At 29.4% G+C, this 21,815-nt stretch overlaps 1 protein-coding gene across 3 annotated transcripts in view; it reads left to right on the top strand.

Annotated features, from left to right (window-relative positions):
- LOC121119536 (conoporin-Cn1) overlaps nt 1–21,815 on the top strand; it is a 79,506-nt gene that overhangs the window by 45,763 nt on the left and 11,928 nt on the right. For all 3 annotated transcript variants that reach the window (XM_040714232.2, XM_071889606.1, XM_071889605.1), the window contains one exon: nt 21,083–21,320. In XM_040714232.2, coding sequence (XP_040570166.1) covers nt 21,083–21,320 — 238 coding nt within the window. The remainder of the gene's footprint in view (nt 1–21,082; nt 21,321–21,815) is intronic.

Genomic DNA, 21,815 nt, shown 5'->3' with positions numbered 1-21,815 from the left:
TATTTTTAACTATATTCAAAAACTGATAAAACATTTTTGTGTGGTCATAAAAGACGGAGAACAACTTTGAATATTTATTGCAGAGTAATAATTGTAAGTCCTTGTTGGACTCAGAGCTTTGAATTCAGGATCTACAACAGATTAACTCTTGTCAATGTATTTTTATATTTCCTTTTCCCTTGTCACCACTGATTATAGCTGATCAAATGAAATGTCATGACAGCTAAGCTGTTCTTCTCCAAAACGTTCTTTAAATTGCAAGGGTTATTATTTGGTTTTCGGTTTCTTTTTTACCATACCCAAAATACACACGATTTTCATCCCTTTCCATAGTTGGGGAAGCATTTCTTTGCGGAAAGAATTGTTTAATTTTTAAGAAGGGGGATCAAATTATGACTTAGATTTTATAATTTGTGTTATTAAAGAATTAGCAATATCTGATTTATACATATATTACACATGTACCTATATATTCCTAATCAAGAATTTACCTTCTTTCTAAGTAGGGAATAAAGGTATAAGCATAAATACTTATGCCTATACATAACTAATTAAATTAGAGGAAGATGAAAAATGTTCATTCGTGCTTCACTACTACTAAAAGGGTCCATAAATCTAATCAATCTGAGAAATATCTGATCAACCAATAACTATATTGTGTCTCTAATTCAATTATATGATGTATGTATTTAGTCAAGGAGTACTATTTCATGGAGGTTATACTCTTTTGATACCTTTCTTTTTGACCCACAAAGGACTATTTTTGTATTAGTAAGTTAGCCATGAAATGAAAGAGTGAATTTCATTAAAACAATTATTATGTGGCGATAACATAAAAGCAAGCTGAGATTTTTTTGAAGAAACAAAGAAAAACGCATTATAAGCTTTTTACTTCAATGAAAACCAGAAGAGGATTTTTGAATCTGTCGAATACGATATTAAACCACCGAAAGCTGTCCAACAAGTTATTAATATTACTAATATTTGTTTCCATTTTTACATTAACAATTTATATACAAGTTCAATCAATTTGATCGTGCGATATTTGAAGTTTAAATCAAATTTGTATATCATCAATCACCAGTTGGTGATGCTAGTTCTTAACCAGTTCATCCCTTTCTTCTTTTCGTCATTCCGGCAACATGAATACTTTTAAAATAATTTTCCCGTCGTGACGTCTCAGTAGCTTTCATGATCAGTGTTTCTGAATATACAATTTTCATCAGGTTCAATTAACCTTAAAAACTGCAGCTCTTAAGGACTTTATCACATTTTTAAATTAATATAAATTATATTACTCATATCAATGGATATGTTTATCATACAGTTGCAATATTGAGGAAAAGTATACCAGCTTGTTTTGATGTTATCGCCACACAATTGTCTAATGGATATCAAAAGGAAATAAAAGAACTTTATTTATAAATTATTATTTTGATGGTACATAATTAATAGATAAATAATAAATTAAGTTAAATTCCTTAAAACATATTTGTGGCACATTTGCTTTAATTTAATTATCTCTTCCATTTTATTCTATTCTACTAATAGAATAATAGCCCTTTCTTAATAAAGGAAGGAAAAAAGCATTGCAGGATCCATGTACACATAGAGCAGTGGTTCCCAACTTTTGGGTTGCAACCCCAACTGGGGTCGCCTGAAAATTTGCATGGGGTTGTAAATAAATAGAGATTATGTTTGTGGATAAGTGAAATTTGTGTATCTTTCCTTCCATCTTACCAATAAATAATAAATATATTGAAGACACGTTCAACATTGAAATCTGATTTATTTGATATTATTTTTATTATCATTTTAAATTCAACTCATGTCTTTCATATTTTCCCCTAATAAAATAAAATATATAAATTTTATAAAATGAAAGGTGCCTTAGGAAAAAGAAAAAAATATATATATTATACTTAAAAATCACCTGTTGATTCTATCTCTCTTAAATGACTTTCAAGAGTAAAAAAAAAAGTATAAATTTATTTCTAGAAAATCTTCTTTTTTTTAAGTGGGTATATTTAATTTTCACAATTTTTTTTTATTTATTTACATATTATTTGATCCTCTGATTGAGGAAAGTCTAAATATTTATGTTATCGTCTTTGTATGTAGAACATATGTTTGGTAAGTGAAGCAAATACAATCTTGAAGAAAAATCAAGAAAAGGAGAAATGCCCAGTATATTTTTTTATATCATTTACTAATACAGTTCCATGTTTTATAAACATATTTAACTCAATTATGTATTTTTGTTCAAATTTCTGGGAGGCATTGAAATATCGCAGAGTGTTAACTATTGCTTAGAACCTTCATTTGATTTATGAGTTTTACTATTTTTTTTTTCTAGAGCTCTCAGTTTTGAAATTAATTAAGGGTGAGATTTTTAGGGGAACCATCATTTTTATGACGTCATTCGATAGGAACACACTCAAAAAGTTACTGACTTCAAATAAAACATTAAACAGTACTTGTGGTTAATTTGTAAAACCGTTATAAGGAGATTTGCTAGCTCCTATTTGAAACAATTTGATTCTAAATCAATCATTCACACTGTAATCATTATCAAATGCGTAATAAATATTAGGTGTGGGATGTAAGCGTGGCATTGGGTACAAATGTGTGAGTCTTATACAAACTGGAGCCTTGATTTTAATTGAGGGATGAATTTTTGCAAACATAACGTACAATTTGTAGGGTCTCCCAAGGATTAAACTGAACTATTTGATAATAGAAATTAACATTAATTTGTCAAGGAACACACATTTAATCATCTAAACTCCATTTTTCATAGAAATCATTGCAGCTTCCTTTTGAGCTTTTGATTTTTAGTAGACGTAACAAATTCAATACTCAAAATATGCTCGGTTTAGATCGGTTTCATTTAGAATTCAGTCTATACGGATTCTGGAGATGAATTGTTGATGATTTCATATGTTTTTCCAAATTGTGAACATCTGCATTTTAACGTCATATGATTTTAAATATGTTGTATAAATCATATTTGTACAACTTATCACTGACAAGGCAGAAAATTGGTTTATATCTTGAGACAGACCGAAAAATCGGTCCAAGTAGGTTTAAAAAGATTGAACAGAAAAAGAATTCGCTCTTGTACTGAGTCTCAACACACACCATGTTGAGAGAGAGCGTTGTTGAAGATTGACTATGTATGTACATAATTTTTACATTCATTCAAAAAGCTTTAGAGAAGATGAGGCTTACGATAGCATCATCATGTTCTTATTTCTTTCTTTCTCATCAGTGTAAAACACATACATAGAACATAACATTGTATCATTTCATTTTAATATTCTTATATCTGTAGGCAGTCCTTGGTTTCTACATATGCATTTATGTATGTATGTACATAACTATCATATGCGTGTAATATCTAAACATGGTGTGTACACAAAAGAAACAGCAGTGCTCTACAGACACACACAAATACAGTAAATGCAAAAAGAAGTTTATTCCAAAAGAAGGAAGAAAAAAATTAAGAGCATCTTGTGTTGTTGTTTGTTTTTTTTTCTTACATTTTTTTCTATTTGGTTTTTTTATCTTTTCTTCCTCAAATTTATCATTTATTATGAATGTAAATAATATTTACATGGTATATAATATATAGATATATTAAAGTATTGTCCCTTATTTAAACATCTATGACTTTATAATGTAAAGTTGTAGATTTTGTGTCCAAATTGAAATACTGTTGTGAAATTTTGTATTTAAAAAAAAATCATTTTTCATAAATTTGAGGGACAACATATCTGCTGACAGAGGTTGCTTACATATAGTTGTAAAAAATATTACCTTAGTAATGTTTGTGTGTGTTTTTTTTTTAATTTGCCCATCTCCTATTAGACATTGTGATAATGATTCAAATTTTAAGGGGTTGAAAAATTGGAAAAATGTACTTATATATATAACATAAAATAGTCATGTACCTTATGGCGATAAAATTGTGTCTTCTTTCTTCTTAAAAAATCAATGATTATATTATGGTTGTAAATATTTTTTCAAAAAGTGAAATATTGTTGTCAAATTTTGTATTAAAAATGTGATTTGTAACTTCAAATAAAAAACGTCCCCTGGATAAACAAATTATGAGCAAGGCCCCAGAATAAAATTCTGGCCAATAGTCTTAGCTTTGAGTTGTGAGTTTTGTTGGGGTAATTGAGTAAGCCCAAATTGTTATATTGTTCCTTTGTTTCATTCTATGAACTACATGTTATTGACAATATATAATACACAATACTGATGGAGCTAATTAACTCATCTACAAACACTAACTGTTCTTCTTGGTAATTTTTTAATGTTTTCTTTAATTGGTCAGATAGAGTTGCGCAAACCTTGTCTTTGAAGTACATAAATATAATGTTCATATATTTTCTTCTCTAGTAGGAATTGTGAATTGAATCTACGCACTTTGAGTTGAAGGGAATAAGTTATCCCCAACTCATGGTCTCATTAAATTCTTACACTTTATTTACAGTACGTAAAAGTATAAAAATATATTGTACAACTGTATCCAATACATATTTTTCATCATTTGCATCACAAGGGCTCAAAATATAGACGAAAATCATATTTTCATCTTGATATTTACCATATAAGTTAGATAATCTAACCTTGTAATAAAATAAAAATGAAGTTGAGATATTTTCTAAACTAAAAAAAGGATGCTTGTAAGTTCTTACTTTCACTTGCTTACAAAAACAAAGAATTGAAATTTTGAAAGAAAAATATTATTCAAAAAACATTTAATATTCCTATATACAAACTATTTTATTCACCTTGTACTTCTATGAATTAATTCGGAATAGCTCTCAAAAAAATATAAACAAATCAATGCTACATTTTCCTCTTGTTGTTTTTTTAAACTAATAAATTAATTTAAACACCACAATTTCTATTGCAAAATATACCTTTTTCATGCCTACTTTTGCGTTCTTTGATAATAATACAAAAAAAAAACTTTTTTTTTTATTTTCAGTTCTATAAGGCTATCTTGATTATATTAGATAATTTGATTTTCTTTCAAATAAAATGTAGTATAAGGAAGCTATTTCAGCGATTTTTGATTTAGGGTTAGTTGAAATATTGCTTGAAAATAATTTTATTTTAATATGCAAATTGTATATATATCTTATGATCCCCAAGTTTTTAAAGTAATATAATTCTTACCTGTACATTGTTTTTTCTTAATATACATAAATAATTATTACTAAAAGTTACATATTATTCTTTAAATGGCCTATGAATACATAGGCGATAATAAGTGAAAAAACAAATGTTTATTACAGGCAAATGCTAAAAATGTATTTCTTTATGAGTGAATAACTAAGTTTGGGATAAAATACAATATAGTTCATAATATCAAATAATATAATTAAAAATTAAACCAAATGTTGAAGAAGAATAACAAAATTACGTAAATTTTTAACCTAAGAAAAAATTTGCATAAAATTTTGCAAAATATTATTATTATTTTTTTTTTAAATAAGTACAAATATAACTTTGTGTTTACAAAATCAAGGCAAATCAATAGAAAACTAAATGAAAAAATATTTTATAGATTAAAATGATACGTTCATCAATTTCCTAAGTCCAACAAATCAACATTAGTGGCCACAGTAGACATCCAAAAAAACAAATATCACAACTGTATAACATCACTAAATCACCCATACATAGGGTTGTATCCATCTTTGATATTGGACTAAAAGTCAAGGCTGTTCAAACCCATTTATCGTTTGTTAGTCCCAAGTCTTAGAACTTCCTCTAGTAAAGCATAATTTTCACTAATTTTATACCAAGGTTCTTCAATTTACCAATGGAATCAGTTCAATAAAACTTTAAGCACCTCTTATGCCGAAAATAGAACGTGACTATTTTGAATAATTTAGGGAAAGTATTCATTATTGCTATGAAAATTGGTGAATATTGATTGACCAATTACATCACTGAGATACCTAGGATGAAGGCATTTATCAAAGATGGGATAATATCTGCAGGGAGTACGAACCAAGCCGGCACATCACTTAATTTGAGTGTTGTTTTTGTTTATAATATTTTTACTATTCTTTTACATGTCCGGCGAATAATTTTTAGTGTACGATATATAGAATAGATAATAGATAAGAAAATTGTTGGAGGTGTTTCATTATTTAATGAAGAATAAACTATTTATCTATGGGCGGCTTTTGCGTCAAAAAGTTTACATCGTCAAAATTTTGGAACCAATATTTTGTATCAAGTATGACTTACCGGTGTACTAAAAAGTAAAAATTAAAAACAGGTATGGTAACACTAACAATTTGAGGAATATTATAGAGGATGGGAGCTTAGAATCATGAATTTATATTTTATCACCTGCAAACTAGCAAGAGGGGAAGGAAATAAATAAATGCCTCACTCCTAGATATAATATCGTCAAGAATCAAAGAATTACAAAAAAAAAAAACACAGCCATATGCTTTTTAATAGAATTTTTTCAAAAAAAAAAAATATTTGTGTGAAAATCTATGGATTTTTTAAATTTTTTTTCTAAAAATTTAGTATTTTTTGGATACCTGTTGACTTTTGAAATTTATTTCTAAAAAAATGTACTTCTCTGAGAATAGCTATAGATTTTTGGAATTTAAAAAAAAAGTTAATTTTTGTAATTTTTAAAAAAAAGTTCCAAAAATCAAGCCCCCAAAAAAAAAAAAAAAATAATAATAATAATAGAATAGATATATATATAATCCCACAAACGCTCTTGAATTATGATAACAGCTTTTAGATTATAGGAAACATTTTTCAGATTACAAATTAGAAAAAATTTTCAGATTGTATTTTATAAAACTTTAAGTATAATGATTCATTGTACCTTCCTTATTCGGCGGATTACACATAATAAATACATACTGTATATAAGAATATTATTAGTATATATACATACAGTAGTAGTAATGAATCCCTAATTATTATTTTCTCTTCATATCAACTGCATACTCCTTGAAAAAAAAAGAACAGCATATTCTTAGATACGAGTACATGTGAGGAATCGATATCTTAATTGTCATGTACTGATTTTCTTCAATATAATCCACAAATCGATTATTTCTTCCCTCTCTTCTTCCTTCCTCTTCTTTTCTTTTTGGGAACCGAATTGATTGCATCAAATAACACACATAATACCCTCAAGAATAACTAAAGAAGATGAAAAAGCCTTGTTTTGAAGGTCGTCATTATTATTTGGGATAAGATAATGAGAGAAAGAGAGAGATATAGAAAGATTCATACGTCATTAAGACAAAGGATTTACATAAGGAGGTATGTTACTGTGGTTGGAGCAATTGAATGCGAAGGGAAGAAGCTACTGGCTAGAAACAGGGATCTTCCTTTTCCATCTCAAACAAAAAATGGTATTCCCCTTTTCACAAAAATCAAAAATAAATATCATTGAAAGAGTTGTAAATTCGTAATATTTACTCACACCTGAAATTTTTAGTAGTAGGTAATCTGGGCACTATGTTTTTAAGTTTATTTTCCAATAAATTATAATTATTGCTTCAACCTTATTCAGAGAACATCTATAAAGTGGAATGACAGGGGTTTATTTTATATATATATAATATTAGAAAACAAAATTCAAATTCATATATGTATACAGTTTAAGGAATTTAAATCTGGAAAATTTAAGGATACTGTATTTTATAATTTGTATCCCAAAGTTAATTCAATACTTCACAAATATTTTGCTCTTAAATATCCAAGTCAAGTCAATCAGTAAAATCGACCATCTCCAGCTTAGGCCAAAGCCTCCAACCTAGCATAGGCCTTGATCAGGAACTCCTTCTACATGTTGGCCAAGAAGTCTAGTATAGAAAGGTCCTCCACGTGTATCTTTGCTACAGGTCCAACTCACGTACAACCATAATTTACTCCAACTACGGACTCTCACCCTCAGTTAGTCACCCCTTTTTTTCTTTAATAGCTGTTATCGAGAAAGTATGTGTCATTTAGTACCTACATACCACTATATATTAGTACAAGGTTGATTAAACAATATTAAATGAAGCGGATTTCTTTTCATAGCCTGCATTGTGGTGTTCTAATACATACATTTATATTATATATGTACGTTTCTATATATATAATTTTATTCGTTCCGTAATCAAAATAACAATAAATAATCGTTTCATGACAATTAATCACTTCATAATAGTCCCTGTCAAAGGAATGCCCTCAGCAAAAGCAAGCAACAAGTTTGTTGTTCTTGTTTTTTTCTTTCATTCTTTGTAATAGGCCTTGTTACATATATATAGTATAATATGTATATATATATATAAATAACACCTGAGAAAATAAGTAATTAGCTACTAGTGTCTTTTTTATTAGTAGTTTATTTTTTCTTATTTTATGACCCAATTAGATTGTTTTTTAAAGACATAAAAGGTCTTAACACAAACAAATAAATAAATAAATTGTTAAATCACTCTCACTTTTCGAGGAAATAGTACATGCATGAAAAACCAGAGGGGATACGCAAATGTCAAGTATTTATATCTACATATATGTAAACGTTTGTCTTTCCCTCAGAGATTATTCTTCTACTAACAGAAAAACAAGAACCAATTTCAAAAAAGAAAGCAAATCCGTTTATTTGAATCACAAATCAAATAAAAACTTTCGATAGTATATATTATGTAGTTTGTCGTTCCATGTTCTTGTGTGTTTTTTTATCCTATACACAACACTTCTTGTTCTTCTACTCAGATTATCTTTACATATTTTTGAAGAAGGAAAGAAATAAGGGGAGACAAAGAAAGAATTAACAAAGTTTGTCTTGTTCAGGTCTGTAGTTGTTGTTTTTTGTTCTTGTCTTCAACTTCTTTATGGTCCAAAAGTTTTTGAGTCCCAAATGTATGTTGTATGAAATTAACTAGCTACTTCTTTCCCTCCTCATTTTCTGAATGGTTGATGATGATATCTTTATAATCTTATATTATAGTATATACTTTCATCTCTTTAAAATGTTATACAAATTCATGCAATTTCTTGTGCCTTTTCCCTTCTTTTCATTAGTTGTACGTACTGAACACACCAAACAAGGAAGTATGTATACCTAATTTCCCATGCATACATATGTAGTACAAAAAAAGGGGGAAAATATACATAACAGAGTTGTTGGTATGATAATGAGCTCATAGTAATACTCTCTATAAACTTCCTTTTATTTTTTGCTTTCTTGTTATTGGTCATTTACATATGAAAGTTGGTTCCTTTAATGACGCATGTTCTTACATATACAGCCTATTTCTCATACATTCAATATTCAGAGCCTCAAAAGAATTTTCATAGGCATTACTTAAATCAAATATAGAGGCTACTACAATTATTTACAAACACAGGGTGACCCTGTGAAATTTTGCTTTTTTTAGAGTGAATATAATTTGTTTGTTGAATACAAATATTAAAAAAGTTTTATTGAAAGTAATCATTCATATAAATTATAAACATGATCGACAAATTTATCTGGAATAATTTATTCATAATCAATGGAGGCTTTGAGAGTGTTTAAACGTCGTGGCAGAGTTATTAAGTCTTCCCCTCGGTTACACTCTAAAAATAAGAAATAGAAGGGACTGACAACATTTTATCTTCAACGTAGCTCAATGGAAAACAAGCTCGGGAGAAATTATTCTGTTGAACTCAATGGGCGGTTGTTCGCGTCTCGGTCGTTCCTACCTAGCCAAGAAAGTATACTGAATATATAGGGTACAAAAGCAATCTCTTGGGAAAACTCGGGATCCTTGGTATTTACGCAGGAAGTGAATACATAACAATTGCTCGAACTCTGAGACTCGGTGAAACGTTCGTTTGCAAGGTTAAGAGGGAATTTGATGCCTCTAAAGATAATTTTGAGGGAGCAGTACCTCGAAAAATGTTGTAAATGGCTCCAAGACAATTTTGAAGACTTCATCTAGAAGGACCTTTGGCCTCCAAACTCGCTGGATCTGAATCTGATGGGTTTTTTTTTGTGTGTGTGGGACGTGATTGGACGACAAACCAACCGTACCCCCTGCAATACACCAGATGAACTTATCAATCGGATCAAGAAAGAACAACCAGGATTTGTCAAGAGACCACCTATCGAAACCCTTTTTGCGGTTTTGCCCTCATATAGAAACTGTAATTGAGACTGGATGGGATTGTATTAGATAAAATAGATTAGAATCCATCAAGCTTTTAGAATCTGGTTTTATTTTCTAATTTGATAACTGGTTGAAGATAAAATTGTGTTTGAAAAAAAAAAACATTTTTGTGCTACAGATAGCTTGTGCACTTCAAATACAATTTTTATAATACCTTATACAATGCTATAATGCTTACTTATACTTGATCAATGCAAATCCATCTTATTAATTAAAGGAACATTTATAAAAAAACCAGATCATCACTCTGTAATATACATAAATATAAATTCTATACCCAATCGTTCACAGGGTAAAAGCAAAAAATAAAAGTATAAACAATCTTTTCATTCGATACAAAAATATTTGTTATGCCTAATAAATTGGTCATTGCTTGAAAAAATGAGTGATGATGATGTTCATATGTACATATATAAATGGGTATATTTAGCATGAAATAATCAGATGATGAGCCTTGTTATATATTTTTACGTCTACCCACATATTTATTATTCTTAACAATTTAAGTGTAAATTGATATTAGAAAGCCAGATGTATTTGCTTCCTGACTTGATTCCCCTTTTATACATTGATAGATAGATATTTAACAGTATGATGAGATGATTTTCCTCATTACTCCATGTTTGTTCAGATATAAAACAAATATTTAAGAAGAATGAAAACTAACCTCTTGGTGAAAGGTAGACAGACTGCTCCATTTTTGTCGAACTATTCCCTTCCCATGTACAAATACTTTTTTTGCTAGGGATGATAAAAAATGTACTTTGGAAAAGTTTGAAGCCTCTCAAACCCTTTTTGGCGTGGAGCAGCGAGTCATTCTAATTTGAAAAAAATGGATTTTTTGGTCGTCATTTTTGTGTTGATTTATACCATCCTGCCAAATATGGTGCTATAAGTCAAAAAATTAGTTTTATATTTTCTATAATTTGATTTATTAATCTATTACATTGACTATCTTTTTAAATAATTCAAAAGTGGGTTTAATAATATTTACTCAGGCTCCATGATTTGCGGAACGGCATGTTAATAATAATTGAATTAATATGCGACACAAAAAAAGAATCAATTAAAAATTGCTGACATCCAGAAAATAAAGAAGCAATGAATTATAAAAACTAACTGATTTCTAGTAAAAACTATGCTTGAAAATCTATATATTTTGTTTTGGGAGGTACATGGTGTTGTGATCAGAGAGTCTCGTTTCGTGGAAGATGTAGACTTTGTTTAGTATCCAGTGTAAGAGAAATAGGTTTATTTTTTTGTAATTGTAATTTTTTGCTGCGTAATAACAGCTATACTGCCACGTCATTGATAGAGAGTTATGAAAGCAAGTTTTTTTATTTTCCCTAAATAGTTGTCTTTATCTCCCAATGAAAGAAAAAAGGACACAAACCTAGCTTGCACCTTTTCCAGGGACATAAAATTGTGGTTTCTAGAAGGATTTAAGATCTCAGATCTGTACATTAAGATAGGGAGGACCTAAAGTCTTTCCATAAACGAAGGGGTTTGTTCCACAACTATCAAACTTCAACTATAGTGTTAAATTTTGCAATGCTATTTCTACAGAACGGAAAAAATATTATCCCGAAAAAGAAGAGCCTAATATGCATACTTGATAACTACGTACAGCCCAATATTTTATAGAAATATTTGAGTCAATTATGAGTTCAGATACCCAAGAGTTTTATCTACCTTTATTTGATTGTAAAGACTCTGACATGGCCTTTCAAGTAAATTTTATAATTATTTTGGTTACTTTATGTGGAATATGTGATTCCTTCAAAGGGTTTATGAGACTAGTTTGTTGATAGAAGTTGACTATAATTCGTGAAAAAATGCGACTGTTATATTGACTCCATTTTTGAGAAAAACTATCTAGCTTGCGTTTGTGTTGATGGGTCATATATCTCAAATCGAAAATAATATAGACTTTATCAAAATTGTGTTACAATTTATTTTTATGTGTACAATGTACATATATAAATATATATTTATACAGATTACAGGTACATACATTCGTATACCTTGTTCTAAAGACTGTTGTCCTCTTCCCCTCTTTCTTTTTGTTGTTATTATTATTATTTGAACAATTAACTTTCTCGTAGGAGCAATTAATAACACTTAGAAAAAAAACTATAATGTAAAATAATATATTTATAGCAATAATAAGAATAATATTATTATAGAATATGAATAACAAATTAATAAACATATAAAAGACAATTTATTACTTTTAATCTTTCAGTGAAAGTAAGTTTTTTAGTCACGCAACCTCGTTTCTATTGTTGTTGTTGTTGTTTAAATGATATGGCCATAATTGAAGTCCAAAATAATTTGATTTGACAGCATTCTAACAAGACACAAAAATTCATCCCGACAATTTGAAGAATATTTTTGGAGAAGGCAGTTTAGCTGTCATCACGTTTCATTAAATTTACTCCAAGCAGCTAGGATATGAAGCACATAAAAACAAACCCCACTCTTCATTTAGTAATGATATAGGCAGGAATTATCTGATGTCGATCCTCAACTCTACTCTGAGTCCAACAAGTACTTAAACCTATAACTCGACAACAAATTATCAATTTATTTTTATTTTTTCACTTTTAATGATTACTGTAAACTTATATCATCTCTCGTCAATAATAAAATAATAACAATAACAGCTTTGGAAAATAAAAACATGTTTTCCGATTCCAACTACAAAAAACAGGAGCCTTTTTTTAGCTTCCATTATCAGACTGTTTTCATCTACGACTATTAGAATGATTATGTAGATCCAAAGGTATACAAGAATGTACTAAAACACTAAATTGAGAATAATTATTTCACAAGATAATAACTTTTTGTCGAAAACATATACCCCGATTTTTCCATGTGATTAATTTTCCTCCCTTCACAGAATTAACCTTATTTTTTAATTAAGAAGGTGGATGTATTCAAGGTTAATAGAAATGCAATGTTTGACCATCATGTAATCGGGCTTGCTATAATTTTCAATTTGATGTATCGTACTGACTGCTGGTCAAAATATGTACATTTTGACAAAACACGCAACCACTCATAGTCTTTGACGTCACTCTTGCTCTAATTTTCAATTTAATGTATTTTACCCACTGCTGGACAAGAAAAGCTGATTTTGAGAAAACAGGCCACCACTCATCGACTATGACGGCAATATTAAAAAGCATTCTGGAAGTCAACCACGAGTATTACAGGCGTTATGGTATAGCCTTGTATTTCTATTAACCTTAGATTTATGGAGGTTGCATGGTTTTGTATCTAAAGACATACAAATGTACTTTTTCTTTTTACTATTCCTCCTACTCTACAACAGTGTTATTAGAAACGTTAATTGGTTGAAATGGAATTAGCTTCCGAAGAGTTGCCAACAAATTTCTACTAGTACTGTTCGTTATATCGGTGCATAATGTAGTTTTATCGGAGTACTCATGTATTTTTTATAATGGTAATACAATGTTTGTATTAAAATACGTATTTGCCTCGCCTTTATGTGATAAAAATATTGGACGGTAACCCCCTCCTTCCTCAAAACAAAACAAAAACATAAGAACACCCCTTTAAGTAGGACCATGGTATTTACTCCGGGCAAGTCCTTTTTTCATCTTCTCTATGCGTACAAGTATTTTTTTTTTTTTTTTTTTTTAAATATAATAATGAAATGTGCGTTTTTTTGTAGAAGAAAGACTTAAGGGTTGACTTATAATAAAAGCAAAATTCAAAATAGATTAGTTTACTAAAATCGGAGACAAAACGACAATTCCAACATAAATTTTCCCATAAATAACAACAATATCTAATTCTTAAATTTAATTCATTTCAAAATAGTCATCCCCTCCTTGTAAAACTAAGAATGAAATGAAAATATGGTCTCCGTCCTGTAAGTCCATGTATGTTTAGTATTGCATCAACATTTTCTTACTTCCTATTATTGAATACCAAATAATCCAACTGTTGGAAAGAATTTTCTAACTGCCAACTGATACTGGACCTACTCTTTTTTTGGAAAAATGGTTGCGATATACAATAAAGATATATTGTTGTAATTGAATAATCCAAGAGCCCCTAGCGGACAAAAATTAATCTTTTAGTCAGGATATTGTATACATTAACTGCTCACATAAGTATAAATGATGCATTGCCTTGCACCTCTTCCTGTATCTCCTTTGTATTTCAAGGGGGATGAATGTGATGAGATTTCTTAATTAAGTGTGTCACAGAGAGATATACATACATAAATGTACTTAATATTCCAATGGTATACTTAACGTGGACTAAATTTTCTTCTTTTTCTTTTTGTAATAAGATACAATATGGCTTTGATTAAGAATTATGAGGCATAAAATATAATGTTATAGAGTTATATGTATGTACATACTACTTAGGTATTTGGTATGTTTTTATATTGAGTTCTTAAAAGACGCTTGGGTCCTTTATAAATTACATGATATATATGTACATAGAAAATATTGGAAGAAATCATCATTTGTGCAAATGTCTTGGGGGTTTTATTCTAATTTTTGCTTCATTTTTCTTATTGAGTTGTAGATTTATGCTTCTTTTTTTTTTTTTTCTTCATGATCTAATCCAGGGTTTTAAGCTTTTATTCAACTCTGAATTTATATTATATTATTGGCAGGGTTAAGTCAGTCTTAGGACGGATTTTTTAAATAATATCAATCCTTCTCCCTGCAACCGCCCTCACCCTCTGTCCTTGTCTTTTTTTTTATCGGTTCAATCTTGTTTACTACTCCACGGTCCTTTAGATTCGTTGGTCCTTCAGTCCTAGCTATCTTTGTATTTTCTTCATTCCTTTCCAAGATTGAAGAATATGTAAACAAAGAAAATAATGAATAATAGCAAGGAGTATAAAACTTGAGTGTTATACGTTCTAAACAAACACTTCCTACATTAAATTTCTGGCATTTTGTCTTTTTGTAAGAGGTTATGCTGAACAGCATAAAAGACAAAGCTAGTAACTACGTCCTTTCAGCTGTTTTAGTTACCATAAAATACCTAGATAGACGGATCCTAGGACTGACAAATTTTATTAGAACTGTAGTCTCTTTAAACTTTTTTTTATCGATCCAACACTAGTTATTCATCAACAAATAGAGGAAAATATGAATGGTATTTTCTCCTATCAACCATTGTAATTACGTAGAAAATATACTCACAACTATGTTTTAAGGATAATTACGGGATAAAAATATTTATTTCATTCCATTTTATGATAAAGTAACAAATATCTCACTTGAGTTCCAGCTTTTACCTTACATTGAATTCAAATCATCCTTACACAAATAACGGAAATATTAATGATTTAAAAACGCTGAAATGTCTTCTTCATATCTCACAATATAATAATCTTTAAGCCCAATGCACATACCAATATCAAAATCTCAAAAAAAGAAATAATAATTATATATTAGCTTAAATAGACACCCGTAATGTAAAGATGCTGTTTTTCATTTAAAACTACCTTGTGATTGCAATTCTGAAACAGTTTAATGAGTATCTAGAAAGCATAGAGTGTGCAAGCTATCTGTGCCGCGAAAAGGACTATTTTTTCAAAGACAACTTTCTCTCCAACCCGTTATCAGATTTTTTAAAAAAAACAGATTATGAAAGCTAAATAAATTCCGATTCCATCCTCAATTACAGTCTCTATACGAGGCCGTAAGAGCAAGCAGGTCTTCGCCACTTGGTTGCTGGTCAAATCCTGGAATTCCTTATTTTTCTTACTGATAAGTTCGTCTTTGATGTTGCAGGAGGTTCGGCTGGTTGGCAGTTTGATTGTCAAAAATCCGGTGAAATGAAGTCTCAAAATCACGTTTAGAGGCCTCAAATTCCGTCTTATAATTACGAACGAATGACTCAATTTTTTTTTCAAATGGTGTAGGTTGGACAAGCTATCTAACAAATAAAAAACAGTTGTTTAAGTTCACACGTTTGCCCTATGAGCGCGCACCAAAGTGGGGGAATAAATAGCTTGCACACCCTGTACATATATTAAGTAAAACAAATTTATAATTTATGAAATAAATCAAGAATTTGTCAATTTTATATATAAAATTTGATACTTTATTCATTATCACATAAATAAATAAAAAAAGATGTTACGACAAAATTTATGCAGAAAAAGAAACCCTTATATGTAGTATAAATAGAGAAAGCGGGGAAATGTGATTATCTTTCAGTCATTGGGTTACAATATTTTATTTATTTGATGGATTTTTTTTATAGTTTATAAATTCTACATACTCTTGATTTGATGTATGTGTGTAATACTTTCTATGGAAGCTTTTATTATTATCTGAAAAGTTCGTATGTATATATATATATGTATCGAATCTTGATAAATTTACTTCACTTCCTACTTGGAAAGAAGTCGTTCTCATCGTCATCCGTGCTCAATGGAAGCTCTTAAATATCTATTAACCGAAATGATACTTTTTCTCAAGTCACTCAAGCGGAAATAAGAACTGTCAAACATGTTCTTCCCTTATAATCAATGAGGGTGAAATGTACAGATGAACTCATATAAAGAGGAAAGTCAACTCAGATACAGAGGGGCTTTCATATGTATAAATGATATAGGAAAACAACTGAACATAAAATATAGGTTCATTCAAAACAACTACAAGAAATTATCCGGACAAAGGGTATGAATAGAGATTTGAAAATTGTAAAACCGTGAGAATACATTTAACGAAACAACTAGGTATATATTGATAGCCTCCCAGATATTAATACACTTATTAATTCCTCCTTACTATTTTGACTATTCAAACGTACTAGAGTAGGTTTACCCGGCATTCCCCTTGAGATAAAGAAATTAAAACTAATTCTGAACTCTTCTACTTCTTCATTAAAACAAAGAAGAAATGCCGTAAAATTTCAATAATTATTCTCGCTGCATGTTGGTATGTATCTTTGCACACATTTTTAAAAGGAAATTATTCGGTTTTCTGTCTTTCCCTCCATTGTCATGTTATGGTCAAAAATTATTTATCCAATTTTTTTTCTTCTTTGTTTAATCTCGAAACTTTATCACCCTTCAATATTTATTTTTTATATGAAGTAGTCTTTTTTAGTAAAATGACATTTGAAGGTCACCATGACCTTGAAGACTAGGAAAATGTTCCCAAAATCTTCTCCGGAGCCTTAAGAGTCTACATGAAATATTTCAGCAAAATCCATTCATTGGCTTGGCCGTTATTCCCGGACAATCATATCCACCCATACACATTTGCATTTAATAAATAGATTATCGAGCAATGAGCACTATAGTTTATATAGTGACTCAAAGTTATCAAAAATCCTATTTGTTGTTTATACTCTCGATGATTTTTAGAATTTTCTTATTTCTAGTAGGTAGTTACTTAACTTCTGCATCACCCATACTATGAATTCATCTTGACTCGAGCTCCAAACTTTGAGCTGAACAGGATATTCATTCTGGTTTACAAGTTGGAGGAAGACTCTCTTAAAAATAATGTCCATCCAAGTTTCCAAAGAACAGCTCTATCGTATAATCTATTCTACTCCAGACAGACATATGAGAATGAGATAAAAATTATTAATATTCATTCGATTAGTAAATTAAAGGATACTCGCCAATGCAGGTAACATAAAAAGGACTAAGCAAACAAGGAATCCTCCATATCCGTGAAATAGATTATTTTCTCCAATCCAATAGTTGAACCCTATCGGTTATCATCACAGATTGTTATTCGAAGTACTAACTATTATTAACTATTTATTGATGAATATGAGACAAACTTTTTTAAATTGGTTCGAACTTGAACATCGTATGTATGTATTGACTAGGAACGTATTTCCCCTAGGACAAACGAGCCTTTCAAGTCTACTACCTGAAAACCTCTTTCCTTTGAACACTGGATCTTCTCCTAATACTTATTTACTTAGTTGATAGGTTGAACAATTTTGGCCGTAAGGAAAAACTTGGACTGACCTTTCGAAATATGTTCATAGAGGTAGGTATTTTTAGAGGCGGCGCGTTTCATCAATGAATCAGCCTTAAGAGTTGTATAAAAATATAATGCATTATTTTTTACCGAAACTGTTACCATTATTCATTCATTCTTGTGGAGGGAACATCTTAGTATAACATGAATATGCTCATGAATGATGCAGAGTACGACTAAGAATTATATGGGGAGTTATGAGTGTAAGCCCTTGACAGAATCATAGTAGAATTAAGGATTAACATCGTAGTCAATCCTACCTACGTCCTTAGTAATGGGATTTGTGTAACTGATCTAATTAAAGCTGTTCTTCTCCCAGACATTCTTCAAACTGTCAGGGTTACCATGTTTTTTTTTGTTTTCAAACAAGTAGGGTATCTGATTTACAATTCTATATATATGTACATTAAAATGTTGTGCACCAGTTGTGATTTTGTACAAGTTACAATTTGTGCGTCTCATACCGCTTAATTTAAGTACAACATCAATCATTTTCATTACCAACTAATAGTTCCAGCAAATATTTTGTTTACATATAGCGAGCTAGCTATATGCAAGTAGAGAGCAAAGGCAAGTGGGCTATACACTACCACGTTGATAATAGTTGAATCTTATTTTTTTCATGTCGAGTTTATTATCCACTCTCAAAAGAGAATCGAAAATTTGAAAAACAAAACATATGATAAATATACATCTGTATTGTTCTTGTTGCTAACTGTTTGTTATTATTTATAAATTAATTACTATATACATTAATGACTAATTTTATCAATATATAAATCCATGACTTAATATCAAATAACACGAATTATATATGAAGGTCCTTAATTCTTATAAAATAAAAACCATTTGTTCAACCATTTTTGAGTTCATCAAAGGAAGAATCAGATATTTTAAATTGTACAAGAGTCAACACATGGAAACACTGCAAAGTTCAAACAGCAAATCTTTTTTTTTTTTTTTTTTTTTTCAAATAGCAAGTTGCTTTTATAAGTTCGCCATGGAAAAAATTACGAACCAAAGCGAAAAATTTAATTTTTTGCGAATAGCTAAGGGTTATTAAAATTTTGTTCCAAAAATTAACTATTTGAAATATAATTTTTTTTTCCGCAAACATTTAATTTTTTGTGAATTGCTATGGATTCTGTATTTTTTTTTTCAAAAAATACAATTTTTGTACTTATTATAGAAATAATATATTAAAAATATAATCCTGTGGGTGCTCCTGTGAATTTTTGAGCATGTAGTTAATATGACAGTGGACATATAATGTGCCACAGAATATGTCTCATCAGTTAGTAATTTTCAATATAAAAGTCCAAAGATATATCTTTAATATACCCACCAATTAAGGAATATTAAACTATTGCATTATCTTCACCACAAGTACCAAGTATTTTTTTTATATTCAATTTGTACAACTTCTACCTTACACATTATACATTTGTAGTTTTTATCTGAAATGAATGAGTCCCACATATTAACTGTTGAGTTTCTATTAACCTAGCTCATTTCCATTGTACATATATATATTTTCCACACAATATGACTTTCCATTATTTCATACAGGAACCCAAGGTTCCTTTACTTTTAAATGTTTAGATTGTCCCTTTACACTTACTAGTGGAGTAAAGGTTGAGGTTGAGTCAATACTAATTAGATCAAGATAGGGGAAGGTCCTCATAATTATTATAAAAGAAAAGAAAAAAGGAAACCCCGTTAGGTTTTTTCCTCTCTCCTTCATTCCAATTTTTAAACTTCTTTAATTATGTGGTGAATGAATTCTGTAAAATGTAAGGGGGGGTTAGCCCCTTTACCACCACTTCATAGGTATGTATGTAGTAATGAATATGTATATTGTACATAGTAGGTACTTCATTTGTAACTAGAAGAAGAAAGGAAACACTCACGAAGAAAAGAAAGAAAAAAACCACTGACGTTGATTGAATTTTTTTTTTTTTTTTTTTTTTTTTTTTGAATAATATCTCTTTTAAGCTAAAAACCTTTCAAGAAGAGTTAGAATTTTTTTTTCTTCCTCTTTTTACCTTTCTTATTATTTTGGTTATTGTTATTATTATTATATACGTTACATAAATGACATCCAAAGAACTTTTTTTATGTGTGACTGTGTATTTTTTCTTTCTTATTTTCTATTATTATAAAGTTTTTTTTTGTCAAATGATGAATGAAAAATAAAAAAATTATATATATGTATTTATTTTTCTCAAAAAAGTGTCTTATTTCCATTTTCTATAATTGTTATTGTTGTAGTTAAAATAGCACATACCTACATTTGGCACTCCTTTACATACATACATACATACTATGTGGGCCACAAACACTCAAGCAAACTAAGATTTATGAAGAAAAAACTTCATAAAAAGTATTTGTTGTCCAATTTATACCATTAATTATAATTACGACTCTACTCTCACATATGACTTGTCAACCCAAAAGCAAGATGCTAGAAGGATTTTTCTCAAAAATTGAGTTTTTATTATATGTATAGATTTTTTTTCATTATCGTCCATTTTTAGTAACAACATTTTCGCAAATTGTCAGAACAAAAGAACTAGAAATTCAGCAATTCTATTAGAACGCTCATATCGTTAACAATCTTATGTATCTTAACTTATACCTGAAATTTATCTATATAGTCCAAAACTTAACTAAGTATGTATTTGGAATTTTGAGTTGTATGTATATTTGAGGTAAAAAAAAGATAAAATTTACATTTCTCTTCTTTTTTTTTTTTCTTCAAGATTGTTTTTATGATGCTAACTAGCCTAATACATTTTTTACTACCCTTTCATAAACCACACTCATTTCATTTAATATCATTCTAATTTTTTCTTCCAGTTTGTCAAATCGGAGTGTGATAGAAAATGGAGGTTCCCTCAATGGAACATCTCTCCAAAACTTGCGGTACAATTCCATGACAGAGTATAGCGTACGCTGTCTCATCAATATAGAGAATTGGACTGCCTGGAAACTTAAAGACGCCTTAGCCCATAATCACTGCGGATATATTCATTCAGATTTTCAAGCGCCTAACGTAGAACCGGCTTTCAGAGAAGTTATGCTCGGACACAAACACGTAAGTGACACATTATTATCGCAAACATTTACAAGTAGAAGATGTGTTTAATGGTTTTGTGTGAAGGGAAAGGGAATGGAGATGAGGGGGGGAGGCAATATTAATATTTCCTACTCTTCATAGGAAAAATAATAAATTAATATGGGTATATGTTTTTATAACAACCTAATAATAAATTATATTAATTATAATAAAAACATACAATTTTTCATATACAAATATATTTATTTAAATTTAATTATTTCACCAATTTACATATTTCTTCACTCATGTAAAAAAGAAACACCAGAAGAACGCAATTTATAAATGTTGTGTATTTATAATATTTTTAAGAAAATTGTAATATTAAAAAAATTTATGAACTCATCAAAAAAGGATGTGTGGTCGTTTTCAAACAAACAACCCCTGCTATCTTTATTTAGAAAAAATTGTAAAAAGTCTAAAACGGGAGCGATACTTTTTGAAAAGTGTTTATATTTTCCTAATATCAGTTAT

This window comes from Lepeophtheirus salmonis, chromosome 6, assembly GCF_016086655.4.
Source record: "Lepeophtheirus salmonis chromosome 6, UVic_Lsal_1.4, whole genome shotgun sequence".
NCBI classification, from domain to species: Eukaryota; Metazoa; Arthropoda; class Copepoda; order Siphonostomatoida; family Caligidae; genus Lepeophtheirus; species Lepeophtheirus salmonis.
This window is presented reverse-complemented; position numbering and strand designations above follow the sequence as displayed.